Source organism: Hippopotamus amphibius, chromosome 1 (assembly GCF_030028045.1).
Source record: "Hippopotamus amphibius kiboko isolate mHipAmp2 chromosome 1, mHipAmp2.hap2, whole genome shotgun sequence".
Lineage (NCBI taxonomy): Eukaryota > Metazoa > Chordata > Mammalia > Artiodactyla > Hippopotamidae > Hippopotamus > Hippopotamus amphibius.
This window is the reverse complement of record NC_080186.1, coordinates 38030052-38058046: the sequence shown is the minus strand read 5'-3', so window position 1 is coordinate 38058046 and position 27995 is coordinate 38030052. Positions and strand designations below refer to the sequence as shown.

The window sequence follows — 27995 nt, the reverse complement described above, 5'->3', positions numbered from 1 at the left end:
GAAAGTGGGAAGAACCCTTTTCTGCACAAGAATCAGTTTTTCCGAAAAAAAAAAATTTTTTTAAATAAAAAAAGCAGTATCTGCAAGTGACCATAAGCAATTTTTAATATCCCTGCCATTAAAGAATTGCCTTCTTTGTGCTAAAGTTACAAAAATAACATAACTAGCAGTCAGGCATTAGATGATGTAATGTTGCCCCAAACACACACCATGTGAGGTGAGACCCTGTGATGCTGGAAGAAGAGCTCTGAGGGATTTGGGGGTTAGCCAGAAAACTTGCAACAGAGCTCAGCCATGGGCCAGGAACAAGAGAAAAACAGAACAACAAAAACAACAAAAAAACCCAAATATAACAAAACAAGACATTAGGAGATTCCTAGGTGCTCGGAAAGTAAAAGGAGGACAACTGCCATTCTGAAAGATGAAGAGGCTTCATTATTTCCCACAATCCCAAATGCTGCATCTCCAGCAGCTCCCTGGCCACCTGTCATACAGGAGCTCAAGGAATACTTGCTAGAGGAGTGAACGATGGAAGAAACACACAAAAGCATACCACAGCCCTGTGGCAAAAGCAGCTTCTCAGCCACATTTGGGCAGCAGTGCTGTTGACAGCAGGAGAAATGGCTGGAATTATTCAGCTCAGGAGAGCTTTCTGAATGTAAATAAGCAGATTATTTTGCACTGGCTTAACATTTTTAGCTACTTGCTCCTTAAATTAGATCACGAGCCATATGGAGAAACTTGGTAGGCTTGTTTAGACCCTTCAGCTGCTCAAGACTTATAATGCAGAACTCACCTCAAGTGTGAAAGGGGCTCTGTAACCAGAGGTCTGTAACCAGGCTGAAGTCCTGGACTTTGGGTACCTGGGAGCTAATGCTCAGTAGCAGCAGCTAGTACAAAAGGAACTAACAATACCTAGACTGACATGAGGCCCCCCAACCACAGCCCCGGCTCCATGGAGCTTCAACAATTTTATTGACTAAATGCTTCTTCCCAAGTTTACAGCTTAAAGAGTGGACCTGCCCACTGGTTCCTCCTCCAAAGCCCCCAATGGGGCAAGAACCTTTAGCACTGGCTCAAAAATGGGGACTGGGGGGTTGGAAGTGGGGGTGTAATAAGTGAATTAGAAACCTGCTGATGCTCCACAATTGGACAGCAGGACAGAAAAACTCCTACTTCCTACTGCTGAAAACTGTCTATAGAAAGACCTGAATGGGACAGAGATAGGCCAGAGTGCATCTCTGCTACTGGTCTCCACGAGAGTACACCCTTTGTCTTCCTATACCAGGACTTCAGGAACAGGGTGATGCTATGTCACTCTACACATTTTGCAAAAGTACATAGGCCCAAAATTGGCCATGAGGTTTGGGATTACTAGCTCCCCAACCTGGCAGGATGGGAAGAAAGAAAATGTGTCCATGAAAAGCTTTCGGAAGTGAGTCAGGTCTTCCACCTGAACCTCGATGCTGTATTGATTGGCCAGGAGCTCGATAGCGCCTTGCACCACATACTCGTTCTGTAAGTGTGAGAGTGAGCAGGTGGAATAGACAACGTGGCCTCCTGGTTTGGTGGCGAGGAGTCCAGCCCTGTAACCAGAAAAAGAGTAGCAGTGACTACTGAGCTTCCCAGAAGCAGAAAGGCAACAGAAGGAGCTGGAAGGATACTATGGGAAGGAGTCTATTGTGGGATAGGTAGCTGTGTACAACCCAACCTTACTCCATGGGCTCTCCTCCAGAAGCCCTCTTGAAATGGTCCCCTGATCTTTGACTCTGGTTATGGACCAAACTCTGATGCTGGCTGTGGACTGAGTCCTTACTCCAGCTCTACACAGCCTTGACCTCAGTAACTATTTTTCAGAATCGTGCTACTCACGGACATGGGGACTGGCATGGAGGTTAAAGTGAATCTGTACAGCCCGTCCTGCCACGTATGTCCTACCACATAGAGTTTTTATGTCCCAGAGAAAGAACACCCATGATGTTTGTCTCCTTCAGGCAGATTCCCAGCCAGAAGACCCTTCTATGGGTGACAGTCTTGGCAACAGCTTCTAGCCCCCCGGCCCCCTCGGTAACCAGACCCCCAGAGCACTCCTGCCCAAAGTCCTGAATTTTTGTAAATCTATTACTCACGCAAGAAGTTGCACCTGCAACAAAGGCAACATCTGCCGCTCCTTCTTCCTTGAACGCTGAAAGATGTTGTTCTCCTCCTCATGAAGGGAGTGCCGGTCTGTGGTACAGGGCACATCCACCAGCACCTGCCCAGGAGTATTAAAGGGTTAAGTATTAGAGCTCCTTACAGGCTCCTCTTCCTTAGGCCCCGACCTGGACAGTTCTGCAGAGTGCTCCCTTGGCCCATCCCCTCACTGCAGAGTATCTGACAAAGCTTCTCACTTTAACCTGGTGGACAACTGTGAAATAATGAGTGGGAAAATAGTAGATCTAGGCATACTCATGGCTGGTCAAAAAACTGAAACCAATATACAAGTAACTGTAATTAAGTAATTGATATCAACCTAAAAAGAAGTCTTCAGTGCTTCAGAACTCTGTCCTTGACTCTGTCCCTAGCTATTTGAATGAAAATATCCAATTTACTGATGATATAATGCCCAAAGGGTAGCTAATATACTGAATAACAGGATTAGGATTAAAAATTATCTCATGCTAGGACAATGTCATATCTAATATGGAAAATTTTAAAGTGAGAGATGTAAAGTCATTCATTTACTAGGGAATTCTCTGGTGGTCCAGTGGTTAGGACTCTGTGCTTTCACTGCCGAGGGCCCAGGTTCAATCCCTGGTTGGGGAACTAAGATCCCACAAGCAGTGCAGCACAGCAATAAATTAATTAATTAATTAATAAAGTCATTCATTTATTTACTAAGTGTCTACTCTGTGATGGGCACTAAAGACCAAAAAAAACCAAAACCAAACCACCACCACCACCCCCCAAAAAAAAAACAATCTTATATTTACGTTTCAAAAAAAGTAAAATCAAATAAAAAAAAGTAAAATCATCTATGGAAAAGATTTGTAAATTTTCAGTTAAGCAGAAATTCTGAGTAAATTAGTAATGACCCAATGGGAAAACAGTGTATCTAGGTATATTCTGATGTAGTCCTAGGATGCATGAATAGACAATGCATAGAGTAAGAGAAATAATGATTACCTTGTATTCTGGTCAGCTCATATTTCAAAGAGTGTGATGGGGCTAGCGTTCATAGGAAAGCGAGACATTAACTAAATAGGAATGCTCAGAGAAGGGCCATTGGGAGTTTAGAAAACACGTGATAGAAGAAATTAATAACTTCTGTTTCTAAGAATGTAGTAAGCTAGATATTTTGTGATACAAGATACCTAAAAAGGCTGGATAAACTATATTTTTGGAAATACTTTAAATGCATAGCTCATAGAAAATTAGAGAAATCCTCAGAAGCCAAAGAAAAACCAGGAGCACAAATCCAGGGAGGCATTCCAGAGCTGAAGCCAATAGCTTTTTTTTTTAATTGAAGTACAGTCGATTTACAATATTGTGTTAGTTTCTAGGGTACAGCAAAGTGATTTGGTAAATACATATATTTACACATATACTATATATATTACTTTTCAGATTCTTTTCCATGCTGGTTTATTACAAGATATTGAATATAGCTCCCTGTGCTACACAATAGGACCTTGTTGTTGTTGTTGTTTTCTCTTTTGGCCACGCCACGTATGGGATCTCAGCTCCCTGACCAGGGATTGAACCCAGGCCATGGCAGTGAAAGCCCAGAATCCTAACCACTAGGTCACCAGGGAACTCCCAGGACCTTGTTGTTTATCTATTTTATATATAGTAGTTTGTATCCACTAATCCAAAACTCCTAATTTATCCCTCCGCCCTTTCCCCTTTGGCAACTATAAATTTGTTTTATATGTCTGTGAGTCTGTTTCTGTTTTGTAAATAAGTTCATTTGTATCTTTTTTTTAGATTCCACATGTGATATATGATATTTGTCTTTCTCTGACTTACTTTACTTAGGATGATAATCTCTAGGTCCATCCATGTTGTTGCAAATTATTTCATTCCTTTTTATGGCTGAGTAATATTCCATTGTATATATGAACCACATCTTCTTTATCAATTCATCTGTCAATAGACATTTAGGTTGCTTCCAAGTCTTGGCTTACAACTTGTAAATAATGCTGCTAGGGACACAGGGGTGCATATATCGCTTTGAATTATAGTTTTGTCTGGACATATGCCCAGGAGTGGGATACCTGGATCACACAGCAACTCTATTTTTAGGGTTTTGAGGAATCTCCATACTGTTTTCCATAGCGGCTGCACCAATTTACATTCCAACCAACTGTGCAGGAGGGTTCTCTTTTCTCCACACCCTCTCCAGTATTTATTATTTGTAGACTATTTGATGATAGCCATTCTGACCAGTGTGAGGTGATACTGCACTGTAGTTTTGATTTGCATTTCTCTAATAATTAGCAATGTTGATGATCTTTTTATGTGCCCATTGGAGGTAGTTTCTATCTTTTATCAATCCCTAGTAACCCAAAGCCTTGGAGGGCAGAACACAGGGCACTTGAGGTACTGAATTGGAATGGAAATCCACAGTAAAGTCAAAATTCTCAAAGGGCTACATGCTCAATCAAAGTATGAATTAGGAGGGAAAAAAAATCAGCCACAATGGGACTTCCCTGGCGATCCAATGGTTAAGACTCTGCACTTCCACTGCAGGGGGCACAGGTTCAATCCCTGGTCGGGGAACTAACATCCTGCATGCCATGTGGTGCAGGCCAAAAAAAAAAAAAAATTAGCCACAATAGAAGACAAGAGAACTTATCTGTTTTGGGTTTGATCCTGGGCAAAAAGAAAAAAAAAGTCTCCCTGAGAATCTGTAACCACTCAGATAGGTTCCAACTCATGATGCCTGCATGATCCAGAAAACCCCCTGTGGAGCAATAAATGATCTTGGATTAATAAATCCCCCAAACTTGGCAAAAGCAAATGCGGGTTCCTTTCTGGAGGAATGAAAATCAACCATTAAACCAGGGTTCTTTAACTAGGCAATGATCATAAGCTGACAAAAAACAAAATCAGGTTTTACACTTCTAGTAAAAGCAGAATAGCTTCTAAACCAATGTTCCTGCTGGAACAATTAGAATGTCTGACAGAATATTTAAAATATCTGTCTGAAATCATTAGAGATCTACTAAGGAACAAAGAACTTGACGGGCTAAGATCCTAGAGAGGAAAAAGTACAGGTAGGTAAGCCAGAAGCATTCAGCTCTACTGACAAATAAGAGGTTGAGAAGTTGAACAGAACTTTCAGCAGTCTTATAGATCAATGGGGACAAAAACTGGAGTTCACAGTCCATACCAAGGAGTAGAGGGTCCTAGTAAAGAGACACCTCATTCCTTGAGCTGGAGCCCTAAAATTAAATACCCTAGGTATGGGACTTCCCTGGTGGCGCAGTGGTTAAGAATCCACCTGCCAATGCTGGGGATACGGGTTCGATCCGTGGTCTGGGAAGATACCACATGCTGCAGAGCAACTAAGCCTGTGTGCCACAACTACTAAGCCCACATGCTGCAATTACTGAAGCCTGCACGCCTAGAGCCTGTGCTCCACAACAAGAGCACTCTAGGGTCCACAAGCCACTACTACTGAGCCCGCGTGCTGCAACTCCTGAAGCTCATGAGCCTAGAGCCCGTGCTCCACAAGAGAAGACACTACACTGAAAAGCCCGCACACCACAAAGAAGAGTAGCCCCCACTCGTTAACAACTAGAGAAAGCCCATGCACAGCAACGAAGACCCAATGCAGCCAAAATAAGTAAATAAATAAATAAATAACAAAAGCGACAAACTTCCAATTATAAAAGAAATAAGTCCTGGGGACATAATGTACAACATGATGACCATAGTCAGCAATACTATATTGTATGTGTGTGTATATATTTAGGGGCGGGGGGGGGGTGCTGTGTTGGGTCTTTGCTGCGGTGGCTTTTCTTGTTGCAGAGCACAGTAGGCATACAGGCTCTAGGGCAAGCGGGCTTCAGCAGTTGTGGCACATGGGTTTAGTTGCTTCGTGGCATGTGGGATCTTCCTGGACCGGGGATCGAACCCGCATCCCCTGCATTGATAGGCAGATTCTTAACCACTGGGCCACCAGGGAAGTCCCTGTATTGTATATTTGAAAGTTGCTAAGAGAGTAGATTTTAAAAGTTCTTGGGAGTTCCCTGGTGGCCCAGTGGTTAGGATTTCAGGCTTTCACTGCCGTGGCCCAGGTTCAATCCCTGGTCAGGGAATGATGTTCCACAAGCCATGTGGCACAGCCAAAAAAGGAAAACAAAAAAGCTCTCATGATAAGAAAAAAATCTGTTAACTATGCATGGTGATAGATGTTACTTAACTAAGCTTATTGTGATAATCATCTCACAATATATACATATATCAAATCATTATGTTGTACACCTAAAACTAATACAATATTAATATGTCAATTATTTCTCTGTTTTTAAAAAGACCTCCATAGATGTATTTAACAGCATATTCGACACAAGTAAGAAAGGACTGGTGAATCAGATGAAATATGATATCCAGATTGAGTCATGATGAAAAAAAGAAAAATATACGAAAGAATATAAAATTTATATGGGATGTGGTGAAAAAGCCTAACATACATGTAATTAAAGTCCCAAAATTATGAGAAAAAAAATGAAGCATAAAAATTATATGAAGAGATAATGACTGAGAATTTTCTAAAACTGATGAGAAAATCAAACCACAGATTCAGGAAGCACTATGAACTCCAGGCAGCAGGAGATATACACACCACCTTTAAAGGAGGTTTTTTTGTTTTGTTTTGTTGTTGTTTTTGTTTTTTTGGCTGCACCACGTGGCTTGTGGGATGTTAGTTCCCCAACCAGGGACTGAACCTAGGCCCCAGCAGTGAAAGCACCGAGTCCTAACCACTGGACCACCAGGGAATTCCCCTCAAAGAGTTTTAATAAGACTTATAGTTGACTTCTCAACAGAAACAATGAATAGCAAAATAAATAAGATCTTCAAAATGCTGAAAGAAAACAATTACCAATGTAGAATTCTATGTCCAGTGAAATTATCTTTCAAATTTGTTCTTTAGACTCAATGTAATCCCCAGCAAAAGCCCTGAAAGTCTTGTTGTGTAAATTGAGAAAATTTATGAAAACCCAAAGGACCAAGTGCCAAGAGAAATTCAAAGATAAAGTTAGAAGATTTAGTATATCAGATATTAAAGACATTATGAAGGCACAGCAATTAAGACAGTATAGGAGACTTCCCTGGTGGTGCAGTGTAAAGAATCCGCCTTCCAATGCAAGGGACGTAGGTTTGATCCCTGGTCAGGGAACTAAGATCCCACATGCCGTGGGGCAACTAAGCCCCTGCACCACAACTACTGAACTTGCATGTCTCAACTCAAGAGAAGCCCGCGCACCACAATGAAAGATCCCACATGCCTCAACTAAGACCCAACACGGCCATAAAAATAAATAAAAATAAATATTAAAAAAAAAAAGACTGTACAGTTTCTTGAAAAGAAAGATAAATAGGCCAATAGAACAGAATAGTGTCCAGAAACAGACCCACACATACGTGGATACTTGACTTATGACAAAGGTGACAAGGCAGAGCTGTGGAAAAGGAACAATCTTTTCAATAATTGATGCTGGGTCAACTAAATACCATTTTTGGTATCCCTAATTTTGTTCACATAAAAATCAGTTCCAAATGGATTGTAAATCTAAGGAGAAAGGTAAAACAAAAATGTTTCTAGAAGGTAATACAAGAATATCTTCATTACCCTAGGGTAGGCAAAGGTATTTTAAATAAGACCCAATGTGAAGAAAAGGGATGTAAATTGGTGCAGCCAGTATGGAAAACAGTATGGTGGTTCCTCAAAAAACTAAAATAAGAGTTGCCATACGATCCAGCTATCCCACTCCTAAGCATATATCCAGACAAAACTATAATTCAAAGAGATACAGGCACCCTTGTGTTCCTAGCAGCATTATTTACAAGAGCCAAGACTTGGAAGCAACCTAAATGTCTACTGACATATGAATGGATAAAGATGTGGTACTTATATATAATGGAATATTACTCAGCCATAAAAAAGGATGAAATGATGCCATTTGCAGCAACATGCATGGACCTAGAGATTATCACACAAAGTGAAGTAAAAAGAGAAAGACAAATACCATACTTATATCACTGATATGCAGAATCTAAAATATGACACAAATGAACTTATCTACAAAACAGAGACTCACAGACATAGAGAACAGACTTGTGGCTGCCAAGGGGGAGAGGGGTTTGGGGGAGGGATGAATTGGGAGTTTGGGATTAGCAGATGCGAACTACTATATATGGGATGGATAAACAAGGTCCTACTGTATAGCACAGGGAACTATATTCAATATCTTATGATAAACTATAATGGAAAAGAATATGAAAAAGACTGCATATATATATGCAGCAGTGCTGAATCACTGTGCTGTACAGCAGAAATTAATACAACATTGTAAATCAACTATACTTCAATAAAATAAATTTAAAAAAATAAGACCCAAAAGCATGTACGATAGCAATAAATTAGACTACATTAAGGACTTCTGTTTCACCCTAAGAGGGTAAACAGATAAGTTACAGAGTAGAAAAAGATATTTATAATACATATATATTCAATAAAGGACTCAATATCCAGAACACATAAAGGAACACTCACACATTAAAAAGAGACAGACATGGGGCTTCCCTGGTGGCGCAGTGGTTAAGAATCCGCCTGCCAATGCAGGGGACATGGGTTCAATCCCTGCTCCAGGAAGATCCCACATGCCATGGAGCAACTAAGCCTGTGCCACACAACTACTGAGCCTGAGCTCTAGAGCCCGCAAGCCACAGCTACTGAGCCCATGTGCCACAACTACTGAAGCCCGCACACCTAGAACCCATGCTCCACAACAAGAGAAGCCACCACACTGAGAAGCTCACGAGCCACAACAAAGAGTAGCCCCCACTTGCCGCAACTAGAGAAAGCCAGCGCACAGCAACAAAGACCCAACACAGCCAAAATAAATTAAATAAAATAAAAATAAAATTTTTAAAAAAAAAGAGAGAGACAGGGAATTTCCTGGCAGTCCAGTGGTTAGGAATCCACACTTTCACTGTGGAAGGCATGGGTTCAATCCCTGGTCAGGGAACTAGGATCCCACAAGCTCTGTAGTACAGCCAAATAAATAAATAAAATAAAAAGTAAAAAGCAAATAAAATTTTAAAATAAAAATAGACACATTAAAAAGAGACAACAGAAAAAAAAGGCAACAGACTTGAATTCTCACTTCAAAAAAACAGCCAATCAACACATGAAGAGGTGTCCAAACTCATTAATCATCAGTGAAATGAAAATTAACATCACAATGCAAATACCATTACACATCCACCAAAATGGCTAAAATGAGGAAAATATATGTTAATGAGGTTGTAGAACACCTGGAATTTTCATGCACTGTAGGCAGGAATGAAAACTCATACAATCACCTGGAAAACTTTGACAGTATTGAATAAAACTGAACATATACATACTCTATGACTCAGAAATTCAACAGAAATGTGTACAAAATGCAACAAAAAGCATTTACAGGAATGTTCACAGCAGTGTTGTTTGTGATAGCCCCAAAGTGGAAATGACCCAAATGTCTACTACGAACACAGCAGTAGAATGGACTATAAGTTGTTATGCATGCACACCATAAGATACAATACAGCAGCAATGAGCAAACCACTGCCGCAGCAACAACATGGATGAATCTTACAAACGTAATGAGAGAAAAAAGTCAGACAAGAGTATGTACTATATGATTACATTTATATAAAGTACATCCATGGTTTTAGAAGTCACAACAGTGATCACCTCTAGGAAGATAGAAAGGGGCATTAGAGTTTCTGGGAAGCTGGTAATATCATATTCCTTGAAAGGGTGGTAATATATTTCACTATAAGATCATTCTTTAAGCGGTATATTGATGATTTGATCACTTCTATGTTATACTCCAACAGAAAAATTATTTGAAAATTATGAAAGGTGATAAAAATGAGCACAACATTTAAAGGCAAACAAGCCTCCTTGCAAGAGTTAGTAGAAACAACAACCAGTAGAATTACACCCCCAAAGTTTTCATATTCAAATTATCTAATGTAGAATTAAAATAAAAACCTTCCTAAATAAAAAAAAATTAAGAGGTTACATATTGAAAGAAATAGTAAGTAAAACAAACACAGTAAATAATTTGACAGAGCTGAAACCAAATACATCAGTGACAACAACTGTTTTAAAAGAATAAAATTTACAGATTGGTTCACAAAGCAAAGCCCAACTCTATGCAGTTTATAAGAGACATATCTAAAAGGAAGTGATTTAACAAGGCTAAATATAAAGAGATGGGAAAAAGTATAACTGCAAGGCATATAAAAAGAAAGCAGTGAGTGGGGAGGCGGGTAGGTATCTTGCCATGAAAATGCAGAGCTCTGGCACTCCAACTGACAGCCAGGTAGAGCTGGGGGAGAGATGGAGTTACTAAGAGTGTATGGAGCCCTGAGATAGTATTTTTCTTTGCATCTAAAGCTCTTAACACTTTTATCTATACAATGGAACATCACTCATCCATAAAAAGATAAAATCTTGCCATTTCTGACAACGTGGATGGACTTGGAGGATATTATACTAAGTGAAATAAGTCAGGGGGAGATAGGCAACTACCATATGATTTCATTCATATGTGGAATAAAAAAAAAAAAAGCCAAAATAAACAAAAAAAAAAACCCCTAACAACAAAATAACCGAACAGCCAAACCAAACAAAAACAAACACACATTCACAATGGACGAGGTAGTGGTCACCAGAGGGAAGGGGGTGAGCAGTATGGTGACGGTGGTGAACACACAGTAGTGTATACTGATGGCAAAACATAATATTATATACAGAAAAATTATATGATGTTATAAACCAATAAAAAATAAATTTAAAAAAGAAAAAAGAAAAAAGAAAGTGCTTAACACCTGCTTGACACATAGTATGTGGTACACAACTATTTGTTCAACAAATCAATTAACAAAGACATCTTCAGGGCATTAAGCTGTTTTCAAATGTCTGAAGCACTTTCATGTGAAATGGAAGGTAGCTCATTGTTCTAGAAGGCATAGCTAGGACCAATAAATGGAAATAATAAAAATAATAAGGACTGTGATTATGACAACGTTATTAAATGCTTTCTATATGCCAGGAGCTATGCTAAGTGCATTCTTATTTAATCTTCACCTATGAAATAGGCACAACTATTATCCTTATTTTACAGATGAAGAAACTGAAAGGTTAACTTGCCCAAACTTCTGTGGCTGGTACATGATGGAGCCAGGATTCCAATCCAAGCAGTCTGACGCTAGAATCCCTGTACAACCATATACCATAAAATCTACAGATTTTAATCCAATAAGAGGAAGAATTTTCCAGCAGCAGAGGTGTTCAACCACCAAACAAACCTCAATGAGCCCATGTCAATGAAAGTGTGCAAGCACAGACTGAACAACAATGATGGCTACTAAATACCTGCCTAACCTTCATGGCCAGTTGCGGTACTAAGCACTTTCCCTGGATATGCTCATTACAAATCCTCATAATAATCTTACATAGCAGTATTTCCTATTTTACAAATGAAGAGGCTGAAGTTCAGCAAGGTCAAGCAGCTTTCCCAAAGTCAGTGAGTGGCAACCTTGTGATACAGAAACAAGTTAGGCCAACAGCAGAGGTCATGCTCTCTCCACTCTGCTGCCTCCATGTCAAAAAGATGAATAGGAGATTCCTACACAGGTGGGAAGCAGGTCTCTCAAGCTATCTATGATTCCATAAGCCTTGGTCTTTCTTCAATTTCTTAGAGTGGCTGAGGCAAGATGGTAAGAACTGGACAGATTAATGTGTCAGATGATAACAGAGACAATAGCTATATACACAGATGAGTCAAAAATCATCTGCACTCTGACTGTAGAATTTATTTTAATTAACTTTTAGAAAAGACAAATACATCCTTTTTCGACACAGTCTCCATACTTTTCAATACACTTTGTCCATCTGTCAACAAGCTTTCGTATTCCCTCATTAAAAAATGTTTTAGGCTGAACTGTGAGCCATGAATGCACCACTGTCTTCACTTCTTCATCAAAAGTGAATCTTTGTCCTCATAGGGCTGCTTTCAGGGGACCAAACAGGTGAAAGTCCAATGGAGCGAGATCAGGACTATACGGAGGATGCTTTAACACCTCAAAACGAAGTTTTTTCAGAGTGTTGACTGTATGGACAGATGTGTGCGAACGTGCATTGTCATGCAAGATTACAACACCTTTCGATACCAGTCCTCTGCATTTATTCCAAAGTTTAGGCTTCAGCTCTTCAATAAGCATCTCACTGTAATGAGCACTGTTGATTGTTGAACATTTTTCCTGATAATGTTCCAATACTGGCCCTTGAGAATCCCAGAAAACTGGAAGTATCAATTTCCCAGTTGATGGTTGACTTTTGAACTTTTTCTTGGTCAGCGACTGAAGATGTTTCCATTCCATAGTCTGCTGTTTACTCTCAGGCTCCTAGTGATGAATCCTTGTCTTGTCACCAGTAATGATTCTCCTTAAGACACTTTCACCTTGTTTAAAGTATCAGTCCAAATTTTGTTTCCATATATCCAAACACTTCTGTTTTATGCTCTTCCGTGAGTTGTTTCAATACCCATCTTGCACAAACTTTTCAAAACCTAAGTCTGTCATGGATTACTTCATTTTGAGCTGTTAAAGCAACCTCCCTATAGTCCTGATCTTGCTCCATTGGACTTTCACCTGTTTGGTCCCCTGAAAAGAGCCCTACAAGGACGCAGATTCGCTTCAGATGAAGAAGTGAAGACAGGGGTGCATTCGTGGGTTTCAGCTCAGCCTGAAACATTTTTTAATGAGGGAATACGAAAGCTTGTTAGACAGATGGACAAAGTGTATTGAGAAGCAAGGAGAGTATGTCGAAAAGGATGTATTTGTCTTTTCTAAAAGTTAATTAAAATAAATTCTACAGCCAGAGTGCGGATAATTTTTGACTCACCCTCCTATTTTTTATATTTTTAGAAGTACATATTTTAAGTAAATATTTTTAGAATGTGCCAATTAAAAGAAAATACAAATAACTTTAAAATATGAAATTACTTTCAACTTCATTCATAACAAAATGTAAATTAGATGCTTCAGTTTGGCAAAAACCAAAAAGTTGAACAACACCAATGGTGGCAGGATATGAGGAAACAGTACTCTTATTCATAACCAGTAGAAGTGAAACTGATTTAGCCTCCACAGGGAGTGATTTAGTAACCTCTATCAACACCCTAAGTATATACAAACTGTTATCCAACAATTATACTCCAAAAACAAAAACAAAAGCTTGAACTTCAGGGCACATTGTTAAGTTAAAAAAATACAAAGTTCAGGGACTTCCCTAGTGGGCCAGTGGTTAAGACTCTGCGTTCCCAATGCAGGTGGCCCAGGTTCGATTCCTGGTAAGAAAACTTGATCCTGCATACCACAACTAAAAGATTCCCACATGCCGCAGCTAAAGAGATCCCTTAGCCACAATGAAGATCCCACACTCAGCAACAAAGATCCTGCATGCCTCAACTAAGACCCTGCATGCCACAACTAAGCAACACAGCCAAGTATATAAAAACTAAAAAAAAAAAGTCAACTGCCTGCAAAGAAGGAAAGAGACAAGCGACTTCCCCAACTTAAAAAAAAAAAAAAATAATAATAATAATAATAATAATAATACAAAGTTTGGAATAGTAAGCATAATATACTACCATTCCTACTTTTTAAAAAAATACACAATTTATATTTGTTTATACACAAAGAAAATATTTCAAGAGGATACAGAAGAAAATATAGACAATAGTCATCTGTAGGGAGAGGAAGGAGGCGGCTGTGAGACAAGAGTAAGAGGAAAACATACTTTTCACTGGATACCATGTTGTGCCGTCTGCATTTTGCACCTGTGTACTATATTAATATTCAAAAATAAATGAGCTTATTCATATTTATTTTACTGAGGATACTGTGTAACAAAGTTGTGAAATAAAAAAATTTTTTTCCAGTCAGACAGGTTCAAACTCTTTTTGCTGCTAACTGCCTCTAATGAAGACAGAAGCCAGTTATCTAAGCTGAACTGACAATTCTGCAGATGGCTGTTTTCACCAACTCACCCATGAGAGTTGGCCAGGCCCACAATTAGCCCTACATCCTCAAATATATATGGCTAGATCCTACCCCCTTAGGGCCTAGAGCCAGGATGGGGATGCCAGATTTGGCTAGCTGGATGTCTCAGGTCAGGGATCACTCACCCGGTCATAGGTATCCCCCTCCAGTTCTCCCCACTTCCTGCCGTCCCATGATGTGACTCGAACTCGATTCCTATCCCTGACATCTTGAGGCACATAGCTGTGAAGGACCTTCAGTAGTCTGCCTGTTCGTGAAGTGGAGAGATCATTGGCAGCAAGATTGCCTGTGGGAGTACACATTTTAGGATTGTTTTTTCTACTTCCGTAAAATATGCCATTGGAATTTTGACAGGGATTGCACAGACTCTATAGACATTTTGGGTAGTGTGAACATGTTACGCCTGTAGGAATAAAGAAACTTCAGAGGCCACAGCACCAGAAAACATCCCACCAGCAATGGTGCTGTTGGAGAGTCAGACCAATTCTCAGGCATAGCCAATCAATGCAGACCCCAGGGGCAGGTGGAGGGGAAACATTATTATACACATAGCACAGTACCAGACACTCTGGAATGCGAGCTACAAAGGCAAACACCTACACAGGCCAGAAAGGTTATGTAAATAAATAAAGCAGACAGGTTAATACATTTATTTCTAAAGAAATACGCTGTCTCCCACTTTTCTTGAAATATGTGTCTCTCTCCATCTTTGGTAGATATTATACATTATTTACCCAAAATTTATTCTCCTCTTATTCCTTAGTAATAGAACTCCAATTTTATTTGAGGAAGTGGGGAGCAATGTTCCCCGAAGACTACATTTCCCAGTCTCCTTTTACAACTAAGTAAGACTATATGACTAAGTTTTGGTCAATGAGTTGCAGGCAGAATTGTTGTGTGGGACTTCTGGGAAGATACAATCAAGAGACATGTCCCTTTTGTCCAGTGTTTTCTTCCTGCCTGTAATTTGAATGTGATGACTGGAGTTCCAACAGTCATATTGGACCACGAGGCAATCCTGAGGATGGAAGTCAGCAATAAAATAGGCTGCAAGAAGAAAGAAGAAGGGACCTTCTTGGTGCTCCAGGGGGTAAGACTGCATGCTCCCAATACAGGGGGCTCAGGTTCCATCCCTGGTCGGGGAACTAGATCCCACATGCATGCTGCAACTAAGAGTCCACGTGCTGCAACTAAAAAAGATCCTGCATGCTGCAACTAAGACCTGGTGCAGCCAAAATAATTAAAGAAAGAAGAAGCCCAGGTCCCCTGATAATTGTGGAACCTCCATACCAGTCCTGGACTGCCTATATCCCAGCTCTCTCACGTAAGAGAGAAATAAACATTTCCTCTTTAAGCCAGTTAGTTTTCTATTGTATACAATCAAACCTAATCCTAAATGATTCACTTTCTTTCATTTTCCCTTCTATGATAGACACGAGTTCAATATCTCACTTTGCTTTTGGCTCTACTATAAGAAAAAAATATTACTGCAAGCTTAATGATAAATGGCAACTGATACCTGGCCTGAGAGTCAAGGAGTGAAAGGGAGCAGTGGGCACTGTGGTGAAGAACTAGAGAGTATGTACCTTATCTAATGGGTGAACCAGCTTAGTCTTCTCACAAAGAAATATGTCCCAATTTTTGAGGGCACTCAAAGAAGTCAAAATTGGATTCTCTGCTCAAGAGAAGTCTGCATCAGGAGATCAACTGAGAAGAGAGAAGCTGGGTTCCAGTTCTGGCTCTACCTCCAACTCATGTAAAAGATTCAAGTTATTTAATCTCTCCAGGGCTCAATTTCCCCCTCCATAAAATAAGAGGGCTGGTCCCTTCTTGCCCTGTAATTCCTGGGATCACAGAGTCATTTGGGAGAGGAGCTGGGATGAGGGTAAGGTGTTGGTAATTCAACATACCTTACAAAAGCAACTCTCAACCACTTGTCTTTGGCCCTTCTTCCGCTTCTTAGTTCCAGTTCCTCCTCACCCAAGTAACCCTACCTTACCCATTCCCCCTTCAGATGGATTCTCACAGCACACAGGCTGGGCTCCCCCACACTGGGCTCTAAGCCATATCAACATTTCTTCTCCATTCCCTCCAGACTTCCAGAAGATAGGGATCAAATGTGGTACCTCTCTGAATCACCTGTAGGGTCTACCTTGAGGCTGGAAGCTAACTCAAACTGTGAAAGTTGGCTGATGAAAACTGGAATAGAAGGGTCCGGCCCAACGAAAAGGCTAGGGCATACGGCAGGTGAAGCCTGGCTAAGCTCCAGGGTCAGTGTGAAAATCACAGTGAGATACCTTTGCGAATATTTCTCAAAATAAAAATACTGCCTATATTAAGGCAGGATGTCGGCCAATGGATGGGTGAAGTGAACACTTACAACGTACAAGGCCCAGGCTGGGCTATACTCCTGAGTAAGACTTGGACCTGTCCTCAAGGAATTCATAATCTTGAGGAGGAAGAAGATGCATACCCAGTAAAGCTCTGAGGCAAGGCTAATGTGCTAACAGTTGCAAGGGTGATGCCCATGGTGTGGAAGCACAGGAGACAGAGGCTGCACTTCTCAACGGTCCAGCAGAGATGATGAGGGAAGACTTCCAGAAGGTGGCACACTTGAGCTGAGGCTGGAAAGCTAAAAGGGCACAGACAGGCCAGCTGTGATAAGGTGGGGGTATTCCAGAGAGAATCCGTAACATGAGCAAAGGTGGAGGTTTATTCAGGCAACAGAGAACAGTAGGTTGTAGCAGAAGCACATAAAGCCTGGGGAAGAATGACATATTAAAGCTATAAAGGGCTGCTACAGCCAGATCATCTCACTTTAGCTGGCAGGCTAAGGAAATGGAATTTAATCTTAGAAACAAAATAAACAGATGCAGAGGAGTGAAAGTATCATGTGGTAGATTAATCAGGGCTCTGCTTTAATCTGCCTTCAGAGACCTTGCTCTGCTCAGCAGTCTTCCTCGGCCAACTGACAGAGAAAGAGAGGAAATTACTGCAAACAGAAAAAGCACACCAGCTTAGCAAGCAAGCACTATCCCACCTGTGCCCTGGAGCAGAGAGCCCATCACATTCAGTGTGCCCCTGACTGGGTGAGGTAGGGAGCCCTCCCTGCCCAAGACACCAGCCCTCTGACTTACGGCAACAGCCAGTCTGAAGCAATGCTAGTGTCTTTCCCCCAGGGGCTGCACACAGGTCAAGCACGGTGTCACCAGGCTGCAGGCCAAGGGCCAGCACAGGCAGCAAGGAGGCAGCATCCATCAGGTAGTAGTCCATGACACCCAGGCTGCCAAGTCTAGAAGAGAAGAGACCACCTTAGAGTCAAATTCCAAGTCAGGAGACCCCATGGAAGTCAAGGTCACAAGTCCATGCCTTCAGCTCTACTCAGCAAAAATTCATTTCTCAGACCCACACTCAGTTATGTACTCACTCACTCAGTCATCCACATAGCAGCCAGAGCAGCCTTTTAAAACCCAGATCAACTCACTCTATTCCAGCCACAACAGCCATCTTGCTATTCCTTAATTAAGCCATGCATACTCCTGCCTCAGGCTTTTGTAGTTGTGCTTTCTGCCTGCAACACTCTTCCTCCAAATATTCATTTGCTTCCTCACTTCTTTCAGGTCCTCCTCAAAAGTTACCCCATCAGAGAGGCACTGGCATTCTCTGACTGCTCTATCTAAAAATAGCAGCCCCCTACTCCCATCTATCTCTCTACCTTGCATTCTTTTTCTTTAAAGTACTTATTATACACATTATATGTATATGTGTGTGTGTATTTTTCCCCTTCTGTCTATTAGAACGAGGGTAGGGACTCTGTCTTGCTTTGTTCATTATAACATCCCCAACACTTGAAACAGTGAAGGGCGTGTAACAGGAAGACAGTTCTATTAGGTTACATACTGAGACACAAAGTGCTCTGTGGGTTCCGAAAACAGTGCTATCCATTGTGCTTGTCAGAGTGAGAGTGACCTGAGTTAGGTCTGATGAAGGAATGGGCCTTCATTAGGTTGGAAAAAAAAAAAAAAAAAAAAAAGACGAGGAGCATTCCAAGCAGAAGAAAACAGAAAAAGCAAAGGCACAGACGCGTGCAAACTCATAACTTCTTTCAGAAACAGTAAGAATTCCGGTGTGTTAGAAATACAAGGTACATGAGACTGAATTTGGAAAGCAGATAGAGGCCAAGGCTGTAAAAGGTCTTAAACCCTATGCTAAGGAGTTTGGACTATAACCTGTAGGCAGTCACCAAAAGTTTTTAAAGAAAATGACATGATTGGCTAGAGTTTTAGAAAGCTAGGTGGGCTAGAAACAGAAATTAGAAATAGAAACACCAATGGGAAAGCTGTTACAAGAGTCCAAGTTAGAGCTAATGAGGCATGGAGAGAGGCAGCAACCATGTGGGTAGAGAGAGGGACAACAGACAACAACCTAACGGTCACAGAAGGACTCCTCACTCCCGACCCAGCTGTCATAAGGGCAACTGTGGTGCAGCCATTCAGCCTGAGACACAGTTCAGCACAGACAGCCTTTGGCAACAGCCTCAAGCACTCAGAAACTTGGTCCCTGCTGCCCTGACAGGAAGGCCCTAGGAGAGATGTGACAAAACATAAGACACGGCACCACTGAGAATCAGCTACAAGAGCTATAGTCCCCAGTCTCAAGGTCATGACACCTCTGGTGTTCACAAATGGGCTCAGGCTGTGATCAGATATTTTCAAAGTCAAATCACACTTGAATTGTCTTTGAAATTGTGTGCCCCCTGCCTCACAAAGAATGACAAGAAATCTGAGAACTCTGAGAAAAGTAAAGAATTGTTATCACACCAGCACTGGCTCAAAAGCCCATTCTCATCAAGTTCCTTCCTTTTGGAAGCATCATTCCTTAACCTTTTCTTTTTTCTTTTTTTGATTTACAGACAGTTTTGAGAATCTACTGAAAGCTATAATCCCTCTTTTCAAAAAAAAAGCACAACAATTTTTCAATTTCAGGAGGTTCCTGGACTCCCTGAATACATCCTTGAACTCCTGACAAGTTAACATCCCCTTGATTTACAGGAAGCCCATCAAGACAAGAAGGAAAAAAACTCAAACATAGAGAGCTGTTTCCCCTACTACGCTCAGGGTATCCTCAGGCAACTTAGGAAACCAAGTGGGTCTTACTCTATGAATCTGCCTAAATCCAGTGTCTCCAAATTGGTCTCTAAGCCTGCTCCAATCTATGCCCTCCTCACAGTGACTAAAATGATCTTCCTGACCTAAATAGACATTTCTCCAAAGAAGACATGCAGATGGCCAACAAACACATGAAAAGATGCTCAACATCAATAATCATTAGAGAAATGCAAGTCAAAGACACAATGAGCTATCACCTCACACCAGTCAGAATAGCCATCATCAAAACATCTAGAAACAATAAATGTTGGAGAGGGTGTGGAGAAAAGGGAACTTTCCTGCACTGTTGGTGGGAATGTAAGCTGGTACAGCCACTATGGAAAACCGTTTGGAGGTTCCTTAAAAAACTAAAAATGGAACTACTATATGATCCAGTAATCCCATTACTGGGCATATACCCAGCGAAAAGCATAACCCAAAAAGAAACATGTAGCATAATGTTCATTGCAGCACTAATTACAATAGCCAGGACATGGAAGCAACCTAAATGTCCATCAACAGATGAATGGATAAAGAAGATGTGGCACATATATACAATGGAATATTACTCAGCCATAAAAAGGAATGAAATGGAGCTATATGTAATGAAGTGGACAGACCTAGAGTCTGTCATACAGAGTGAAGTAAGCCAGAAAGAGAAAAACAAAAACTGTATGCTAACTCATACATACGGAATCTAAAAAACAAAAAAATGGTACTGATGAATCCAGTGACAGGGCAAGAATAAGGATGCAGATGCAGATAATGGACTGGAGGACACGGGGTTAGGGGGGCAGGGGGTGAAGGGGAAGCTGGGATGAAGTGAGAGAGTAGCATAGACATATATACACTACCAAATGTAAAATAGATAGCTAGTGGGAAGTTGCTGTATAACAAAGGGAGATCAACTCGATGATGGGTGATGCCTTGGAGGGCCAGGACAGGGAGGGTGGAAGGGATTCACGGGAAGGAGAAGATATGGGGATATATGTATAAACGCAGCTGATTCATTTTGGTATGCCTCAAAAGCTGGTACAAAAGTGTAAAGCAATTATATTCCAAAAAAGAACCTGAAAAATAAAATAAAATGATCTTCCTGAAGCATAACTTTGATGGGAAAAATAAACAGTAAGAGATACTATTTATAAGTGCTATACTGCAGGTACTATACTAGGTGTTTAATGTGCATCATTTCATTTAGTCCTTACCACAACCCCATGAGGCAGGAGAACCCAGATTCCAGAGCCAGACTGCCTGGATCTCAAATCCAGCCCAGTTGCTCATCAGTTGTGTGACCTTCAGCAAATTACTCAACTTCTCTGTGCCTCAGTTTCCTCATCTGTAATAAAAATACCTACCAGACAGGATTAGTGTGAGGATTAAAGGAATTAACAGAAGTCAAGTGCTTAGAACAGTAGCTGGCACATAGTGAGTTATATTGTCAGCTACTACTACCATTACTTTCCAGATTATTTTCCTGATAAGGAAACCAAGGCTCAGTTATCCAATGCCACATGTCTAATAAGTGGTGAAGACAGGATCCAAACCTAAGTTTTCTTAACTCCAAAGCCTGTGCTTATAACCACTGTACGTTATTACCTTTCCTCTGCTCAGAAACCCTCTTCAGTGGTTCTCTAGAACAGATACTGGCAATTTACAGCAATATGTACTAAAAGGCACATGTCTGAAGCTACCCAGCCCTGGTAATTTCAGCCATTTTATTATAAGCAACCCTGAACCACTAGGAAAATCCCCTTCCCCCAACCTGCAAGCTTCTGGCATTCAAGATTCCCACACGTGGCCCCCCCACGTACTTTTCCAACCTCATCTCCTATTTCTTTTTATTTTTTTTAAATTTTTTTATATTTTTTTTGGGGGGGTACACCAGGTTCAATCATCTGTTTTTATACACATATCCCCGTATTCCCTCCCTTCCTTGACTCCCCCCTCCTCGAGTCCCCCCCACCCTCCCTGCCCCAGTCCTCTAAGGCATCTTCCATCCTCGAGTTGGACTCCCTTTGTTATACAACAATTTTTTTTTTTTTTCCTATTTCTTTTAAGCATACAGCCTTCCCTCAAACCAGCAGCTAGGACAATTGCAAAAGCCTCCTAATTTACAACCCCATTTCTAGCTTTGCCCCTCTCCAATCTATTTTCCACACAGCAGCCAGAATGATATTTTAAAAATTCAAATCTGATCATGTTATTCCTCAGCTTAAAGCCTTTCATGGCTGGGAATTCTCTGGGTCCAGTGGTTAAGATTCTGAGCTTCCACTACAGGGGGCACAGATTCGATTCCTAGTCAGAGAACTAAGATACCTGCATGCCACACGGTGTGGCCAAAAAACAAAAAACCAGCAACAACAAAACAAACAAAGCCTTCACAATCTGGCTCCAGCCTTCTTCTGTAGCCTCACACTCCCATCCCCACCCCCACGCCACCAGCTTTAATTCCTAAATTGTTTTCAGGTCTTATCTTAAATTTCACTTCCTCAGCATTAGATCTCCTAACTATAAGACTTCATAGCATCTTGTACTTTTCTTCTTTAGCACTTATCACAAACATAAATAGTTTTTTAACAGTTATCTCCCTCACTAGGCTCCAAGCTCCATGAGGACTTGTGCACTTAAGAGTGCCTGGCATTTGGCAGACAATAAATATCTGTTGAATGAATGAATTAATCCTTCAAAGATCAATTCCCATATCCTACAACTAACACTAAGCTCTCCTTTTCTCAATTTCTAAAGCACAATTTAGCATTTTATTACAGAGTCTTTTTTTCATTCAAATTCAAACACATCTGAGCATTGGCTAAGACAACTGGGAAGGTCTCCTTTCTTTTTCCCCAGTCTGGTACTAACTTTGTGTCCCTAAGCAAGCCCTATTTCCTAGGCAGGTCCCACTACTTCTTTGGTATCATGAGGTTACTTGTTCTACTCACTCTGATGGGGGCAAAATGAGAAAGCAGTTGTAAATAACACATTTTAACTGCAGAGGGTGCAATAAGTGCTCATGTAAGAAGTGTTTTTGTTTTGGGGGTTTTTTTTTCTTACTTAGACAGTAGAGCAGAGCAGGTTCAAAGTGCAGGTTCTGGGGTCAGACTGCCTGGGTCTAAATGCTAGCTACAAGAGACACGGATGTAGAGAACAAACATATGGACACCAAGTGGGGAAAGCGGGGAGGGTTAGGGGAGAATGAATTCAGAGATTGGGATACCAAACAGTACATTCTAAATATATGCAGTTTCTGTATGTTAACTGTATCTCAATAAAAGTTCTTAAAAAATAAAAATAAAAATAAATAAATACTAGCTACACCACTTACTATCGATAAGGGACCTAAAGCAAGTTAAGTACCTTAACTTCTCTGCATCTCAGTTTCCTCAAATGTAAAAGAAAAACAATAATATTACCCACTTCAGACGGCTGTCGACAGAACAAAAGGAGATAATGCCCAGCATGTATAAGTATTCAGTAAACATCAGCAATATTAGGATCCCTATTAAACAGGACAGGAGCTGCGTCTCTTCCTGTCTACTTCCAGCAGACATTCAGGACAGCCCCAGCCACGGCTCCAAATCCTACCTGGCATTAGGGAAACGGCTGACATCCCCTCTGGCAAAAGTGAAGCATCGAAGGTTTGGACTGCAGGCCGAGGAGGCAGGGGGTGGAACTGCAGTTTGGCCATTCTCAGGTTCTGGGTCCCCGCGGAAGATAGCTTCATTCACAAAATCCTTGGCACTAAGCTGCTCCAGCTCAGCACTCACACAATCCCGGGCAGCAAAGTTATTGACCAGTGCACCATACTTCTGCTCTGAGAGGAGACTGACCCGGATCGATGGCCAAAGATCCCCAAATTGAACACTGTAAGTCATGTCAAAATTCTGCAGAGCCAGTCGAGTGGCAGGAAATTTGGGCTCTGTGGCAGCCTAAAAGAAAGAGAACAGGCCTACTGGTCTTCGAGTCTTGCCTCTATCCCCTTATTGCCTGACCGCACCAGAAACTCAGAGTGCAGGGGCAAACGTGGATCTAGCTAGTGCCCACTCCTGCCTTTGCATCCTGCCTCTGCCTGCCAGAGAAGAGGTGTGTGAAAGAAGAGTAGTGGGGAACCAGCCTTTCTATCTCAGTGTTGTGAAAGTAAGCTATAGCTGCCACAAAAGCATATGGGGGTCACCAGTAAAGAGGGCACTCCTTTGAGGCTTTGAAGCAGACTCTTGAGGAGAGTCTACAGAAGGTTGGTAGAAACTATGTAGGCCCTGGGTGAAGAATCAGGCTTAAAAATAGAAGACGCTTTCTTTCCAAACAGTCCTTCCATTTTCTAAAGCACTTTCATGTCTCCTACTTTAGGTGAGCACCACAAGAGATAGCACAGTGGGATACAAAAAATATCAACCTTCTACATTTGACGGACAGGTGAGGGTAACTTACCTAAGGTCATGCAGTGACTGACACCACAATGCTCAGAATCACAGGGCTGAGGGTCATTTTGGGAAAGTTCCCAGACTCCAGGAAGACGGGATGAGGAAAGCTCACAGAAACCATGAGCTGTGAACCAAAGTGGGGACTTACAGGACGACTGCTATGAGGATAGCAGAGAGGGGCATGAATCAGGCTTGAAGAGCACAGAAGCAGATTGAAAGGGAAAAAAGAGCTCAGCTGATGAGTCCACAAGTTGGTCCTGGTTGCCACAGCTGGGACGCCTGCTATGGCTGGCAGCCCTGTTACTGTCTACGAATTTTGCTTTGGCCTGGATTTCTGGATTGGTCAGACCTCTTTCGCTGCCCTCATTTCTTGTCATGGCGGGGACTCTTGCTCCGACCGTGACTTCTGCCGCGGTGGGGACTCTTGCTCTGGCGCCGACTTTTGCCATGGCTCGGACTCTTGCTCCGGCTCCTGCTGTGGTGGGAACTCTTGCTCTGGCCCCGACTTTTGGTGCGGCTCGGACTCTTGCTTTGGCTCCGACTTCTGTTACGGAGGGCACTCTTGATCGGGACCTGACTTTTGCTTTGTTGGGTACGTTCACTCTGGCCCTGATTTTCAATAAGTTGAGGACTCTCACTCTGATCCTGATTTACACTTTGATGGGTACTACTGCTCCCACTCCGACTTCTGCTAAGATGGAAACTGTCTTCTTGACTCCAATTTGTGCTAGGGCCATGGACACTCTCACTCTGGCTCCAACTTGTGCTTTGGAGGGTGTTCTTGCTCTGGCTGTCACTACTCTGGCATTCACTAGTAACAATAGTCGAACTACAGCTGGCGTTAGTGCTACAGCTGGAACTCTTGGATGAAGGCAAAGGACAGCTGTAGGGGATCTGGGAGGACTTGCGAGAGTCTCGAGAAGCCACAGAGTAGATATGGAGGCTACAGGGCATAGTATCAAGGTGGCCCCGGGCTCGGGGGGCAATGGGTAAATTCTGGGGGTCAAAGGGTGTTCTCAAAGGGATAAAAGAATAGATATGGGTAGAACAAGGAGGCGCCACAGGCTGGCGATGAGGTTGGGGTGGGCCCCTGGGAGTGCTATAGGTGCCACAGGGGGGCACCACAGGTTGGTTATGACACTGAAGGGGACCTGTGGATTGACTGAGGGAACCAGAGAGGAGGCAGGGATTGGGAGTGGGGGAAACCACAGAATACACATGGGTACTGCAGGGGGGTCCTATGTGGGGTCCTCGGGGGCTGGTTGGAGCATAACTATTGGGTAAGACAGGATCACAAGGAAGGCGAAGGGGAAGGGAAGTGGGGATAACTGTTTTGAGGGTTCTAGGGACCACAGTAGGTGCAGTAGTCCCTTGGGGAAGTTCTTTGGGGCAGGCACTTGAGCAAGTTGTGATGGATGTCACCATACAAGAAGGAACAGAGAGACCAGAAGGGCGGGAGGGAGGTGCAGGAGAGGTGCTGGCATTAGGGGATGTGGACTGGTCAGGAGGAATGTGCTGGGTGACCAGGGAGTGACATCTGTGGGGAGCACATGGCTGTTTTAACTCTGAGGATTTGGGGGACTTTGCTTGGGGGCAAACTGCGGTAGGGAGAGGAGGTTCCTTATAGTTTCTGCAGGCGGGCGACTCGGGTGGAGACATAAAATGGTTGCCTGGAGGTGAAGGGAAGAAGGCAGAACAAGGATAGTGGGAGGACGGGGGAAGAGGTGTTTCCTGGAGACAGGGTGGACCAGAAATTGTAGTGCCTGGAGTTATGCAGACATAAGAGCTCCCACCAGTCTCCCAAGAGTAAATGGACTCGATGCAAGGCTTCCTGGAAGCCTGGGACTGGGGTGAGCAAGGAGAGCCAGTACTCCCAGGGGGTAGGTGGATGGCACAGTAAGGGCTCCCAGGGGCAGGTATGTGAGCCTCTGAGGGAAGATGGGAATAGTGGTAAGGGCCCTCCTGAGGTGAGCTGGGACAACCAGATGTGCCTGCCTGAGAAGAGAGTGGGGAGCCACAATAATTTTTCCCAAGAGGTGGGTCAAGCTGTGGTTTAGGTTCACAAGAGTCTGGACGGTTAATGTGGCCATGGTAAAAGCTGCCAGTGGGTGGGGAAGATGCTGGGCAAAGAGGAGGATCATTATAACTTCTCCCTGAGGGCCAGGAAGAGAGCAGAGTGGAGGTCATGGGCCCAGTTTCCAAAACCCTGTGAGAAAGGGGTAAGGAAATTATAGGTCTAGTTTCCATGGGCCGGTGAACAAGAGGAGGTGAAGTTATGAGGCCAGTTCCCAAGGGCCTATGAGTAAGAGCCGGTGAAACAGTGGGGCCAGTTTTCAAAGGCACATGAGTGAGGGGAGGGGAGGTCACCGGGCTGGTTACCCGGGCTGAAGGGTATCCACCACAGTAACAGAGGTAAGTGTGTTGGTCAATGCAAGGGTCTTGGGGACAGGGACGTGGTGTTCTCGGGGGACTGATCCAGCTACAATAAGGGCTCCGCGGAGGGGCAGGGGGTGGCCCCACAAGGCAGAACCGGTCAACACAAGGCCCTGGAGGGGACGAACCCGAGAGGATAGGCTCCCGGCAGCAGGGCCTTCCTAGGAGTGGAGAACAGGGTTCAAAAGAACATCTTCCTGGGCGCAGGGGAGTCCGTGGGGGTGAGGAGGGGGGCGGTGGGGGCGGGGAAGGAATCGGTCGCGGTAGGGAGCGGGGCTGGCCGGTTATGGAAGAAATTCCAGGACTACAAGTGAGGCCAGAGAAAGGATCTCTGGATAAGTGAGCAGAGCCCATGGGGTGAGAGGAGCCGCTGCACCGCTTGCCTGGGTTTGGGGAAAGGCCGGGAGGGTGGTTGCTGTAACCTTTCCTGGGTGCCAGACGCAGCTCGAGGGTGAGGAAGGGGTTGATCCTTCCCGGAGGGCAGCGGAAAGAGGGAAGGGGAAGTCGCTATGTCGCTTTCCGAAGGGTGAGGGCGGCCAGGCTGGAAGATCTGGGAGGAAAAGAGGTCATGCGGGGGGCGGAGGGGGGCGGGAGGGAGGAAGGGGGCGGGGTAGGAAAAGGGGGGGGAGGGGGAGATGGAGGAAGGGAAGTGGAAGGATTAGTGGGGGCCCAGGGGAAGGTAACCAAGAGCCGGGAAACAGGAGACGTGACAGAACTAAAAGAATGAGGGCGGAGGTAATGACGTAACTTAGAGGGACGGAGTCTGGAGTCCGCAGATTTAACAAGAGAGATCGCGGAAGACTCGTGACGAAATAAAAGGGCGGACAGAGGCGATGACGTAACAGACGTGAGAGGGGGACGCCTAGTCACGCCCCCTGAGGGGCGGGTGAAAGGAGGCCGAAGGTGTTCCGGAGGCGCGGGAGAAGCGAAGCTAACTGAGGGTGCGGGGAGTGGGAGGGCTGGGGAACTTTCCCAAAGGGCGCCAGCAGGAGGCTGCTGTCACTGGACCTTACCCATTTCTGCTTATGTCGTTGTCTACGCGGGACCGTCGCGAAGTCCGCATGCTTCAGCATATGCCGCACACCTCGCACTACTAGCGCAGCCATGTCGGCGTGCGCCGCCGGGTAATTCCGACCGGAACCGCAAAGGGAGCCGCACAGGTTCCGGAGAGGCGGTGCGCCCCACTGTGGACGGAAAGGGAAGAGAGTTACGGCTGACTCTCTCCTGGGGCTCCGCCCACCGATACGTCGCAGGTGCAAACCCCGCCCAGCTGGGGATTTTTTGATCCTCTGGAAAAGAGCAGTCATTCGCATAGTCAGTGATAGGAGTAGGTGGGGGTAAGGCAGGGAAATCAGATGAGAGAAGACCATGGTCTGGATTAGTGTGGTGGCAGTGAAGATGGAGAGAAGGTGGGTTCCACTTATAGTTAAGAGAAGTACAAGACTTGTTGACTAATTGGCCCTATCTAAATAGTACGTACTACACCACCAGTTAATAGCTGTCCTCTTACCCTCTTTCATTCTTATGACTTATTATCACCTGATATGTATGTATTTTCTTATAGTCTACTAAATAATAATTTTCAAAAAGTTAAAAACATAAAATATAAAATGAACACATGCCAAAGATTTTATTCATCGTAATAAACTACTTACCCATTATT

The 27995-nt window shown here is 43.1% G+C and overlaps 1 protein-coding gene across 1 annotated transcript; it reads right to left on the bottom strand.

Moving 5' to 3' along the window:
* Positions 1 to 82: 82 nt before the first annotated feature.
* NSUN4 (NOP2/Sun RNA methyltransferase 4) lies at positions 83 to 27495 on the bottom strand. Its single transcript, XM_057709695.1, has 6 exons — positions 27346 to 27495; positions 23064 to 23407; positions 17469 to 17623; positions 14457 to 14617; positions 2130 to 2254; positions 83 to 1586 (listed from the first exon to the last, which is right to left on the bottom strand). The coding sequence occupies exons 1-6, from the start codon at positions 27436 to 27438 to the stop codon at positions 1310 to 1312; spliced, it is 1155 nt and encodes a 384-aa protein (XP_057565678.1). The 5' UTR covers positions 27439 to 27495; the 3' UTR covers positions 83 to 1309.
* Between the last annotated feature and the right edge of the window lie 500 nt (positions 27496 to 27995).